Source organism: Lissotriton vulgaris, chromosome 7 (genome assembly GCF_964263255.1).
Source record: "Lissotriton vulgaris chromosome 7, aLisVul1.2, whole genome shotgun sequence".
NCBI lineage: Eukaryota > Metazoa > Chordata > Amphibia > Caudata > Salamandridae > Lissotriton > Lissotriton vulgaris.
In genome coordinates this window covers 1,436,804,624-1,436,818,612 of record NC_141695.1, presented here as the reverse complement: position 1 = coordinate 1,436,818,612, position 13,989 = coordinate 1,436,804,624, and the positions used below count along the sequence as shown (strand labels likewise).

Below are 13,989 nucleotides of genomic sequence, written 5' to 3'. Positions count from 1 at the left end.
GCACAGCAGGCATTCAAGTGTTTACATTTATAGGTCAAATAAATGTGGAACTGTACTGGTCGCGACTTTTACAAAGACAGAACGAAGAAAAATATGGCTCAAAACAGATCAGATGACAAAAAATAAATAAAAGCGATGTAAAAAAATCAAAAAACGAAATATCATAATACATGAGGCGAAGCTGCGATGAAATCTAGCCTTGGTGAGGAAGAGGAGAATGGGGATACTTGAAACCATTGGCTCCTCGTGGCGAAAAAATAAAAGGCAATTGAGGTTTTACTTTTCGAGGTGCAGTTACCGTGCATAAATTCATTAACTGCCATAAGGGAAACATCTGTTTAATTTCTCCTTCAAAGTCCCTGCGAGGACTGTGTGTTGCTGTACAGGAATCTGTGGGGTCAGAGTGCACACTGTGCATGCTATTTGCATACGATGTTATGAGCACATATTTGTTTTTCAAGAGCGGCCATGTTCAGTGATGAAAGGACCGTTGCACTGCCCGCGAGGATGGCCTTTGTTACTAAGCGGAAATGCATGGCAGTGCTTTACTTTCAGAGCGGGAACGCGGATTCCAATCAGCCTGGCCAAATGCAAAGCAGGCTTCTTTCTCATGAAACGGTCTTTCTTATATTACCAATCAGCGAGGAGAGCAAAGATAAGATGCAGAACAACGCCTGGCAGAGGAGGGAGAATGGGGATTTGGGGGGGCAGCCGACCAGCGGGAGGCTTGCCCCCCCCCCCCCGAAGTTTGGGGCCGTAGGGGGGCGGCGGTTAGGGGAGCACTGAGGTCCAGGCATGGTTGGGCTTTAGTTGGGCTTGTTGGGCTCTTTGTTGGGCTGGTGTTGGGCTGGTCCGTATATAACCGGACATTTTGTGTCACTGCTCACAGTTTGGTGCACAGTGACACAGCAGCCGGGTGTGGTGGGGGAGCTGCTTGCAGAACGAGGGAAGAGAGCAGAGCAACACCAGCACTCCACTACCACTGAAAACCAGAAATGCCATCATAAAACGCTTTCCTGTTTTAAATAACCCTGTAAGGGTACTGATGCCCTCCAGCTAGGTCAATGCTTTACATACCACATACATCAGGGCTTTAAGTGTGGAGGGGGGGGGGGGGTCTGTGGGGGTCTGAGCCGCCCCAGTTTTTTGGGGGGACCTCGAAAGGGGGCTCTAGGGGTTCTCTATTTTCGGGCCTCAAAGGTCAAAGGTAGGGTGACCAGACGTCCCGGTTTTTGTTTGGTGTTACTAGTGGCGGTAACATGTCTTGATAGTGAAGTACTTCCAATTTCGTTTTTCACTATTGAAAGGCTATCTTGCCCGTAGGATAACACGGGGAATGCTGTATAACATGTTTACGTGCATATCTTCCCATAACGGCAAGATAGACATATGGAATCTGTTTTCCCTGAACTCAGAATTTAATAACACATCCTTTAGTGAAGATGGTTTTTAAATTCTAAGTTTGGAAATAGCACTTTAAGAAAGTGGCTATTTTCCTGTTCAGCCTTTCTGTGTGCCTCTGCCTGGTTGTGTATTGACTGCCTGGTTTGTGAGTGACAGGGGCTCGGGGCGGCTCCAGGAGGCTGGCTGAGTCAGCACAAGGTTGAAAAGACCCATCTGCATGTAGAGTGGTGGGAGGAGTAGCACCTGGGTCTCAATAGGGCTGTGCCTGCCTGCCACAATGCAGGCTCCACCTCCTGCGGTGCGTCTGATGGCCCTGGCCCACACTCACAAAGGAAGAAGAGGTGCACTGGCAGAGTGCACCCAGAACTGGTTTAAATTGGGTCCATGACCCCTCACACAAGAAGAACAACGACTTTGGGGTATAAAAGTAGGACTGGTGCCCCAGTAAACCAAACCATCAAGATGCTCCCAGGTACCGCAGTGGATCATCTTGCGGAGATATTCAACGCGTGTATACAGCACCTGTATTTCCCTAACGCCTGGAAAGAAGCAAGAGTAGTCGTATTCCCCAAGGCTGGGAAACCACTACGAGATCCTGCAAATTACCGCCCCATAAGTCTGCTATCTGGTCTATCAAAGCTCTTCGAAAAAGTTATTTTCGCCCGTCTCGTGGACTTTGCGACAAGCGAAAACCTCCTCACCAAAGAACAGTTTGGGTTCCGGAAAGACCACTCAAGCAACCACCAACTCCTTAGAGTTGTGGACATCATTATCCATGAATTCAACATCAACAAGTCTACTGGAGTAGTCTTTCTGGATGTAGCCAAGGCATTCGACCGTGTATGGCACGAGGGACTGCTTTACAAACTTATCAAGCTCAAGTTTCCAAGCTACCTGGTTAAGCTGCTGTCTAGCTACTTGTCAAAATGGACATTTCACGTGGCGGTACGAGAAGAATGCTCAACGCCACACCCAATTCTTGCTGGAGTGCCTCGGGGGTCAATCCTAGGACCATTCCTCTTCAACATATTACAAACGACATCCCTACGGACCTAAAGAAGACTGATCTTGCTCTTTACGCCAATGATGTTGCAGTCCTCTACCAATCCTTCAGCGACAAAGAAGTAGCTAAGAACCTTGGGATATCGCTCTGCAGACTCTCCGAATGGTACAGCGACTGGCAGATCACCCTGAAAACAAGCAAAACCACAGCAACTTTATTCACCAGGAAGCTGAACAGGAAACATCCATAGATCCTCCTCAATGGGGAAGAGATCAAATGGGAAAACAGCATCTCCTACCTGGGGGTGACTCTGGACTCCAAACTCAGCTGGAGAAACCACATAGAGAAAACCTGTCAGAAAGCAGCAAACAAACTGGCTGCATTATACCCACTCCTGAAGACCAAGTCGATGCCCACGCAGAGCGAGGTACGAACAATCACCGCATTAATTCGACCAACTATGACATACGCTTCACCAGTTTGGAGTGGCTGCCGCCCGCAGCTTCGGAAAGACCTACAGAGACTACAGAGCAAGGCCTTACTGAGTGCAGCAGGTGCTCCTATGTTCACACGAACAGCAGACCTCCACAGAGACCTAGGCGTTGAGATGTTGGACGACCATCTCCTCAAACTCAACAGGACATTCTACAAAGGATTGTATCAAAAGGAAAACCCACTGATCAGGAAACTTGCAGACATTTCTACAAACCCATTTGACCGCTACCTGTGGCCCAACGAAGCGTTAACCCGTGAAACTGAAACAGCAATACAGAATCCAAAAACTCATCACTGCCTGAAGGCAAACGCCCGGTAGATACGCAAAACTCATCACTGCCAGACGGCAACCGCCACGGCAGGCACCCAAAACTCATCACTGTCCGAAGGCAACCACCACGGCAGTCATCAAAAGCTCATCAACACCAGAAGACATTTTGACAGACGAAACCAAGACTCTGTGATAAAACTTGCTGACACTTCTGCAAACCAAATTGCCTGCAACCCATGGCCTATCACAGCGCTGGTCTTGTGATACAACCTCAACTGTGACAAAGCGTCACACATCACTAAGACAACCTACACTGGGACTAAAAAACTCAAAATGATTTTGGAGTAAAAAATCTGACAGATGAAAACAAGACAGACGACAGTAAAAATAGATTAGGAAACTTCGTGATCGAGAAGGAATCTGTGCTGAGTGTCTGGGAACTGACCTACAGTTGCTGTGATTGCTGAGGAAGAGGACCAAGGGATTGTCTGCTGTGTCCCCCTAACTTGAAGAGGAGCTGTGCTGTGTGCTTTGCCCCTCTGAAGCCTGCCTATCTCCAAGGGCCTGAGAAGAGCTGGGAACTCAGGGATACAAAAGTTCTCCAGCACCCTCCCTTCCAGCTGCTGTGTGGGTCTCTGCGCTATTTTATTATCCTTTGCTGGATGCGACGTCATGATTTTCTTAAGCACACAATGCTAGTTATCTTGATTTAGACCATGCCCCTACTGGTATAGGCCACACCCCTTTAAGACATTTGTCACACTCCTTTGAGAGCACCACCAGTTTTTCTTCCCCACTTAAAGCCATGACATACATGCACATATACATCATACAACGAACAGTCTTTTTGAAAGATTACCTGTTAAAATCTTGATGGTAAACACCTAACAATTGTACCTGTTTTCCAAAGCCCATTGCCCCTTGATGCTGCCCCCTCAGAGGACGTTTCTTTTCATTTTACTTACTTTCGTCATCATCGGTATCGCCCTCCGTGGGCGGCCATCTTTAAAGCAGTCACTTCCTGTTTCTTAAGACCTTAGTAACACATCTGAGGGTAAGATGACCATTCATATGAGTCGGCATGAGGACCCCCCCCCCCCACTGTGGAGTTACATAGAAACTCAAATAAAAGCCAGTGGCGTAACAAAACTTGAGGGAGCCCCACCTGCAAGGTACATTGAGGCCCCCCTCCGGGCTCAATCAGGAGGTCTCAGCCCAGGGTAATGTGCTGAAGGGGGTCCCTTGGAGCTCTGGGGGCCCACCCACACTGCGAGGGCCTATGTGTGGATAGCACTGGCCTGACTAGTTACTAATGTAAGGACAAGGTAGGAATCTTCTTTACAAATCTCTTTCGTTCTTTGATCTTCTAGTGGTGTTCCTGATGTTTAATGTTATGCCGATCCCACATGCTCACAGCTCCAGGAGTGGTGTACCTATTGGAAGCAGAGCTGTTCGTCTCTCTGCTAATGTCATAGGGTTCCAAGGTATCAGGAGCTATCAGTGTTCAGCCTCTTCTTTGTGCCTACTTGACTCTTAATAGTATCCCATACAATCAAAGAGTATTTGTAATTAACTGTCCTAAATGTTATTTTGCCTGGAAGCACTTTATATGTGCACCATATTAAAAGTACCCTTGCTAGGAAGATTTCTAGCGTTCTATTACCTGCACTTTGTTCAGTGAAACAAAAGGTGTAAGCCTAAGCATCATTTTTATAAATGTATGCTAGTTTTCATTTTTCACAAAAATATCTGGGATATATACAAGGCAATTCAGTGCACAGGACTTTAAAGCTTAAGTTGTTGGACACTGACTTCTGTGGTGGTGCGATGGTGTCCTTGAACCCTGTCTACATTCTCCAGTTGAGTTTTCTTCAGTGCATGCACACACCCGCCCATGTCTTCTACCCATGCATGTTTCTAGCATTCATGAATAAATCAGTAAGAGCTCTATAGCATGGGTGACTAATCCACGTGGATGTTGGAGCATCGCACGACTGCTTCCTCGCAGTAAACGCAGTATAAATACCATTTTACTTTTCTGCTTCTCGCACTGCGAGAAAGCAGAAGGGTATGCCTGGTTGGGGGCGGGCGGGTGGGCGGGTTCAGGGAGGAGTGTCTAGCCCAATGTTATTGCCACTGACTGGTTGGCCCCAGGGCCGACCAAACTAGTCATGAGCACTCTCCTTTTTCTCCATGTAGACTGCATGCAGCCTGCATGGAGAAAACGGCCTCCCCATAGATGCCTGTACGGACGGCGTCCTAGCCAATCACAACGCGGCAGCGTTGTGATTGGCTTAAGGGAGTTAAGGGAGGCTGCCTGCTTCAGCTTCCTGTGAGCAGAGAGAGAGCAGGAGACATGACCCAGGAGTCCAGGGCTGGAGGTGATGGTAAGTATAAAAAAAACCAGCCCCCCCCCGTGAGTCATGCCGGCCGCGACTGCTCTACATGCTGTTAGTTGTTTAGATCCCCCTAGTAATGCAGCTGTGGTTCCTCCTCAAATGCCATCAATCTGCCTCTAAATTCATTCTAGTTCTCCTGTTTTATGTCACTCTCCGATTGACAATATCAATCTATAAGAATCTAACCCTCAGTTTTGCCCATCACTGCAAAGTCAAGGTTAGCTATTCATTTAATATTCTTAACTCCACATCTACTCATCTTAAAGATGTAGTGGATGCAATATATTTGTCATGCAATACATAGTGAGGAGATACCAGTTTGTCTATCTTTCCTGCGGGTGGACTGATCCGACAAACTATTCAGATAATCTGCAAATTGTTCTTCCAAGGAATACTTTTTGAAGCTTTCCAACATGGACACTATAGCTGGAAATTGTATACACCAGGGTGGAGTAAAACTGCTCCTAGAAACTCGGAAATCCTAGTGAGGACCTCTAATTGGTTCAGGCAGGCTGGTGGACCAACTGTCTCGTTGAGTGCTTTCCTTAAAGAACCCAAAAGCTGCATTTGTATCCTATTCCATTCCAATTGCACCGGTGTCTAACAATATTTTCAGCATCATAAAAGTGAATCTAAAGGCAACGAAATACACTGGGCTGGAAGCCGCAAACCTGGGGCTGTAAAGTTTGGTTAGGCAACTCAACAATGCAGTTATGGCTGCCCCCCCACTTTGTAATCACATAGTGTTCAATGGTTAAATTGGTTAATGCACTCTTTAAATTTGTCCATATCGATAACCAAGCATCTGAGACCAGATGTATTAACCCGTTGAATGCTGATGACGGAACCGCTCCGTCATCAGCTACGGGTGACCTGTGCTGATGACGGAGCGGTTCCGTCATGGCCCGCTCGGCGCGCCTGCGCGGCGTGAATTTCGCGCCTGCGCTGACGTTCTATTGAGCGGGGCGGGCCATGACGGAACCGCTCCGTCACAAGCACAGGTCAACCGACGCTGGTGACGGAGCGGTTCCGTCACCAGCATGCGGCCGCCCCGCCCCCTTAGCACTGCGGCTGAATAGCCTCCTCAGTGAAGGGGTTAAACACTGGTCGAAAAATACTGGTCTCAATTTTCGTAAATTATTTTTGCGAACAGTGTGGTATTTTGTGAACTGACCTATGTAAGAATGGTTGCAATTTGACCTACTTAATGAATATTAATATGGTTGGTGGTAAATTGTAACCCACTACAATTCAATGCTATCACAGAGATGGTTGCCCGCTGCAGTCAGCAGACCACCATATCTGTGATTTTCTTTTCAATAAAGTAATCCCTTTTTTTTAAATTAAGCTATTTCCCTTAAAGGAAAACAGGATGTGTTTAAAAAAAATGTATAAAGTTTTGCAAACATTTTTTAAGACTGGGCAGTGGTCCACGGACCACTGCTTAGTCTTAATATTTTTTCTCTCAGCATTCACAAAGGGATATGGGTCCTTTGGGACCCCTTCCTGTTTACCAATGGGTTATCCCAACTTTTGTGTAGTTGGGAAAATGTTAATGTTTTACAACCTGATTTGGGTTGCAAAACAATAACACATCCTATTCCTAATTGCTATTTGGAAGGGAACGCCCTAAACCTGCCCCTTCCAAATACCAATTCGGTATGTGATCGCAATCCCAAATTGCAATGTCATACCAAAAGTCCATTCTGCAGTCACAAAAGGTATCATTTTGTGAAGCCACACATTTAGCCAAAAAAAGCCATAGTACATCTGGCCCCTGGTCATTAGTGGCTATACTCAGTACACCTTTCATAAATCTAACTCAATTTTGAGAGTGAAACACAAACTTAACTTTTATTTTTTATGCATTAAACATCGAGCTCTTTAAGTCTCCATCTAATGTGTATGCTGCCAGCATCAGAACAGTTACAGTAATTTTCTTCTTATGTTCTGTTACTTCTTATCAAGCAGCCTGCCCTTCCAAAAGCCTAAGCGGAAGAAAACCAGCTGTCCAGTGTTCCCTTCCAAGCCAAGCTTCTGTTATCAGCCGTGCCCAGGACGTTCTTCTCGAGACTCTTTGCGGTCATTGCACTCTGCTGCTCTTGCCAGACTCCATTCGAATTTCTTTTTTCGCCTGGTTGGAAAGCTGTTAGCTAAAAATAATACGAACACAAGCTTGTGTGTGGCAAGAGTAATGTGGGCTATAAACTCTGGGCCTCATATAAAAAGTCATGTTGTAGTTGCAAAACATGCGATTCGTGAATTCACTTGCTTTGCAACCGCACAATGGCTTTTTTAGTGCACTAACAGGCACATAATCAAAGGATTTTGCAATCGCAAGCGGTGCGAATCGCAAAAATCGGCCGTTTGCGATCGCAAAATTTGCTTTTGGAATGTATGAAGGGTGAAGGCCCTCGCAATTTGAGAATTTGCAAATATTTGCGCATTGTCAAATTGCGATTGCATTTAAGGAATCGCATTTTGCGATTCCTTAAATGCAATGCATGAAACTTAAAAAAATTGCGATTTCGCAATAAGGGGGAGGGGAGCAAATTACCATGAGGTTGAACCTCATGGTAATTTGCGAAAACTTTGAAAAATGCACTTTTGTGCATTTTTCAAAGTTTCATGTTGTGCACACAAGAAAGGAAATTGCTATTTATTTAGCAATTTCTTGATGCATTGCATTTTGCAATTCCTTAATTGCGATTCCTTATTTTTCGCAATTAAGGAATCGCAAAAAGTAATATTGATGCATGTACCTGTAAACTCCTTTTGTGCTCCGTCACAGGTTACAAAATCGCAAAATGGGTTTAGAAAGGCTTAAAGAATTGCTATATGGAATGGGTGTCCTTGGGGCATACATATTAAATAGCCATTTGTTGTGGTGTGTATGAATGTTTTGCCCCTGAAATCAAAATATTGAAAAGTTACCAACTTTCCCAGTCAAGATGGCAACCTTATTAAAAGGGAAGGTGTTTTTTTGGGACACCTTACTCTTTCTGGATGTAAAAAAAAAAAGTTGACTGGGGTAGTCGCCGGTCCGGGGGACCACTGCCAACTCTCAAAAACATTATAAAAAAACCTTTTATTTTAAAACGCAGCCAGGTTTCCATGAAGGAATGAAGGAATAGTCGCTTTACTTACTTGAAGTGACCACCACATCAAAGGACACTCATATAATTCAGAATTTAGCGAATATATATCTTACCCCAGAGTCCTAACAAAGGTCCCAGGAAGACCACATCGGGGTTGAGGTAACCATTGTTCTTTTTAATTAACTGGGTATTCCACCAGAAGAATATTAGTTTCAAGTACTAAAGGTATTTGAAGTTCTGTGGGTTCTCCTTGTTAGAGAACAGTGAGGGGTGCGAAGGTGGTTTAATTTAAGGCTGCCAAATTTGGAAAGAACCTTGTACTTTGTTTAGGTACTGAGGGGATGTTCCTTATCTACATTTGTTGGATTTTTCCTTCCAATTTTTAAAGAATGGAGCCTTTGTATATTTTCGGGATCGGAATAGGGACTATAGGCTCCTCAAAACTGGGGCCTTTTGCTACTTGCAATTACGAACCTTTGTACAGCAGCTCCTGGCCAGCAAATTCAGTAGGAACCACAACGAATTTCTGGAGCATTTTATTAAAATTAATAAGTTAATCAGTGAAATTAATGAATTAATAAGTGAAGCTACATACATACTTTCTCTTCGTGGCATCAGGGTATAATGGGTAATACATTTGAGGCACTTGCTTCTAAGTGGTCTCGACTCCTAAAGTGCAATGTCTCTGTGTCTGAGATATGGTACACTGATATGTTGGTGCAGAGTGCTCTTAAACTCGACTCTTTTAAAATCTTAAATGACACATATTACACAACACTCAAGCTGTATCAGTGGGCCAACAGTGGTCCATGTGAAGAAGCTAGAATAGATATGTAAATAATATAGACTAGAATCAGTGCTAAATTGCCGCTCTCCAGCTGGACGGTGAATTTAATAGATGATTTAGACAAAAATGTTAAACCCACAACAATAAAGTGGGACACAGTCCTGCGTCCTATATAGTCACACAAAATGTACATTTGAACAAAACATTCAGGCAAGACAAGAACAGCTTGTATATAATCAAATGGCTAGAACAAGCTTAGAGACGACAACCGTTGTACTGATTTATCAAATAGATTGATGTGCAAGGTATTTTAGCAAGTTGACGGTGTTTCAATCCTTAACACAATACTAGGATCATCATCAGAACAATTGTAATACAAGCATGAATTATTTGGTGCCAATGGTCGTACCTCCACGGATAAATTTAAGTGAGCCAATCAAAGCTAAATTCAAGGACTGACATGGGAGGCCGGACAGGATGGGGATATGCGCGGTGTCAATGCACGACGCGGTTGTCTCGGTTGATGTAGATGCTCCAGGGAAGTAGGAAGCAGGAATTACGATCTTGGGAGGCGATGCCAAATGGACTGGAGACGTGATCAATAGATGTCCGGAGCTCGCCGAGAATAACACAACTTGCAAGAAGAAGTGAACCTACTGCAATAGAGAAAGAGGAGCAGAAGACCTGGGACTTCCATTTCTATGCATTCTGAGTGGGTGATGTGATCTAGAGCTGTTGTCCTCTTCCAAGCTGGGTGCCGAAGCTAAAGATGAGGAAGCTAGGTTTGAGCTAAGGATTTGTGGAGCAATCCTTCAGGGAGGTCAAAAAGTCAGCTTGAGATGTGGTCAGGAGGAGGGCACTCTTTCATACGGTTTGGAAGTGTACAGTGCTTGCAAGGTTCTGGCGGGGAGTCCTGAACTGTTTGGCGGAGTTCCTGGGGTGGGAGCTGCCCTTTTTAACCAAATTAGTGTTATAAGCGTCATTTAATGCTCTTGGGATTTACGCTCGCCAAGCACGACACTGTGCGTCGGTGGAAGGCAGAGACCCCACCTTCTCTGTCAGCAGGGAAGAATGGCCTTGATTTCCACATGGACCTGGAGACCCCTATCTTTAAAGCACGGGGGTGTCCGCAGAAGCATTTTAAGATATGTAAGAGATGGGCAGATTATAGAGGCCTAACCCTGGAGCCTATTTCTGTAGCAGATTTCACTGGGCAGGGAGAAGGGGGCGGGACTGTGGTTCGGGGACTAATGTTTGAGCTGACATGGCGGTATACAGATGGCGAGATTTGCAGTGTGACTTGAGATGTGGTATATAGCAGTGCAAGGAGGGGTGTTTTATTGGTTTTGTATTATTAATTATCTTTTGGGAAAGATTTGTCTTAAATGTCAATGCCTAATGTTGATCTCTATACTGTAACAAATGGTTTCTGGTTTACAGAACCCTGCATTGTATTTGCCATTTGACAAAATAAAATATGTTTAAAAAGAAAAAAAAAAAGAAAGTCAAAAGCTTTACCTGGGAGGGCATGATGGAGAGGGACATAGAAGAGTCATATGGCAGGGACACAATATTGGACATATGGGGGTGTCACACACACATTTAGCACAGAGAGAGTAAAGATATACCAAAGGGACAGGGACAGAGATACTTAAGCAACCCAGGATAGGGATTTCAAGAACATTTGGACATGTAAGAGTAGAAGCAGCACAGAGACAGATCTGACACCAAAAGGCATGGCGTGAAAATAAGGCGCATGGAGACAAAATTAAATAATGAAAACAGAACGACTAAACCTCTTCAAAAGGGAATTGCATGACCTAGCCCAACAAGAAAGCAACTAAATTGACAATGGCAAACTTATATATTTAACACATGAAGCGTACTTCTATTTTGCATCATGTAGATTTTCCTACAGGTGTTAGATCCCCTGATGCAAAGCTAAAACCAACCACTGCTGTAGTCAATTTAGTTGGAGCAGATTCCTGCGTTACTTCTCATATACATGCCGCTAATGTTTTGAACATTTGGGATCATGTGCTTGGGTTGAAGTCTCTTTCGTTCTTCTCTCCACATAGTTTGAAGATCGAATTTTGGAAATATGTCTCCAGCTTCTGGATACCAGCCCAAAGTTCGAGACGGATTCAAACCGAGACTGTTCCCGTCGGAATGACCCTGCTTATATTGGCCGGGTGGTGAGCGCTATGGTAAGTTTTCAACCCTTTGTCCTTCAGCCATATCTGCAAGACCCTTTCATCACCGCTGCTAATTCTTTATTTGTGACCTCACCATCCATGCTCTAGTCTCATCGTCCTCTTCCATTTGTGTGCAGTTTATCTCTCCCAATGTGTTCACTCACTCGTAACAGGAAGAGTGTACAAAGAATGGAGGGCACAGGAGGTGGAAAGGGGTAGAAGGGGTCTACAAAGAGAGAGGAAATTGGCAGTGTATGGCACCTGGAATGAGAAGAAATGTCTAACACACAAATCCCTTTATACCTGTAGCTGCTGACAACACAGAGTAGGCTGCTATACCCTTCCCTACTGGGACCAAGGTAGGTAACAGTACTAGGATTGTTGTATTAATGGGCTTTCGTTGCTAGGCCTTGTGCTAGGCAATATTTTTTACTCCTGACTCTTGAAATTTCTTCATTCATTAAACGTCAAATTTCATTTCATATGGCAGAATGGTATACTCAAACTCTAATCACACAAGTGGAGAGGGGAAGGTCACACCACAACAAGTCCCCCCTGGCCAATAGAATGCAACACAAGCTGGTACGGTAGCTATGAAAGGTATGAATAATCACTGCCCTATTTAGGTGTCACAGAAGTTCTGTCAGGAAAAGTAGAAAGACCAATCTTTTGGAAGAGTAAGCCTCACCCACAAGGAAGAGCGTATTTTGTTTCTCTGATAACTTTGGTGCCATTTGACGAATCTTCGAGGAACTTTCTAAACAAAAAACCCTTCCACCTTTTTGTAAAGTTTCAGGGTGAACTGTCAAGCAGGAGGTGAGAAAGTGCGGGGGGGTGGGAGGGGGTGGTCCCAAAACGCAGTTTCTCTATGCAATTCTATAGGGATTATTTGTCAGAAACCTAGATATTGACTCAGGAAGCGTGATATTATTTTTTTGACACTATGTAAATCTGTTGAGCCATTTTAGAGAAATTAAGGTTTAAAAAACAAATCTAGTGCAGAGGGACTCCCAAGGGAGCTTTAAGGGAGTCCCATTGGACCATAACAAATAATTTTTTTAAAAGGCTAACGTGGTGTGGGAATCTGTCTGGTGTTGTCTGCATGTGTGAGGTTGGCCGCCAGCAGGTGGTTGTGCACAGAGCCTGCCGAAGGCCGTGTGTGGCGGAGGGTGGCATAAAGTAAGATTTTATTACCATTCCTAACAAGGTATGATAGTAAAAACGTTAATTTGCATTAAAAGACCCCCAGGAATTCACTGGAAAAAAATAACGGTTAAAGTGATGTTCTAGTTAACTGAAAATATCAGTTCAAATAAAACATTTTAAACTAAAAAAAAAATGAAATTCACCAGTTATAGTTTACTGAAGTATCTATAACCTGAGGCCATGCCATGCCCTGCGTATGACCTCACATATTACATAGCTCATGAAATGTCCTATGACAACCTTGCTAAAATCAGTGATGACATCTGAAATGACATTGTTAATAACATCACTATGTATTGCCGGCCACAAGTTATAGTATTGTTGCTTTCTGCCAAATTTAGTGAAATTCTGTTTAGCCGTTTTTTCTGTATTCTTGACCTATTTTTTTCTATGCTAAATACACGAGAGAAAGTATTTTTGGACACCCCCTTTTTCTGGGCCCCTGCTTCACAGATCACCCCAGAAAGTTCCAGGAAGTAGCTGAAGTGGATTAAATTGTTTATTTTTGTTTTAATTTTGTGTAGGTTGACCAAATGGTGCCAAAGTCATTAGGAAAACAAAAATCACTCTTCCTATGGAAAGTCTGACTCCTTAATGGTCACACGGTGGCAACCACCACCATGGTGTAACACATAAATGTACTGTCGATCATTGCGTATTTAAAGTTTAAATAGATCTTGTTTACATCATATCAGCACTGGAGAAGTGTGGCTCAACTGTTAGAGGCGGCAGACCCGGAGGCAGAGGTCGGGCCAAGACCAGGGTTCAATACCCGACGCAAACGGGTGCAGGACCAATGTCAGCGGGCCCGATAAATCTCGCCTCGGTGCCACTCTAACCATGGGGTCCCACGCTGCAACTCTGGGCAATAGCTTGCTTAATCTCCACTCCGGCCCCATCACCGCCGGGGATGCCTGGCTGCACCTTGGGGATGCCCAGTAAAGGGACCATCTCACAGGGAAAGCCAGGACGGGTTCCCCAGTGGTACAGCGCGGGGACGCCTCGGGGTAACCACGCGCTCTATAAATCCAACATTCATTCATTCACAAATCTCATAGCTAACGGATCAGTTTGTTACTTTTGAGCGACCCTATTTACTGTTTTCTTCAATAGCTTTTTGGGGTAGTCTTT

General features: G+C 44.5%; 1 protein-coding gene across 1 annotated transcript in view; it reads left to right on the top strand.

The window, feature by feature from the left end:
* The window catches only part of TGM2 (transglutaminase 2), a 134,121-nt gene that overhangs the window by 79,941 nt on the left and 40,191 nt on the right, over positions 1 to 13,989 (top strand). Inside the window, exon 5 of the mRNA XM_086932240.1 lies at positions 11,536 to 11,664. Within this exon, the coding sequence (XP_086788366.1) occupies positions 11,536 to 11,664 (129 nt within the window). The remainder of the gene's footprint in view (positions 1 to 11,535; positions 11,665 to 13,989) is intronic.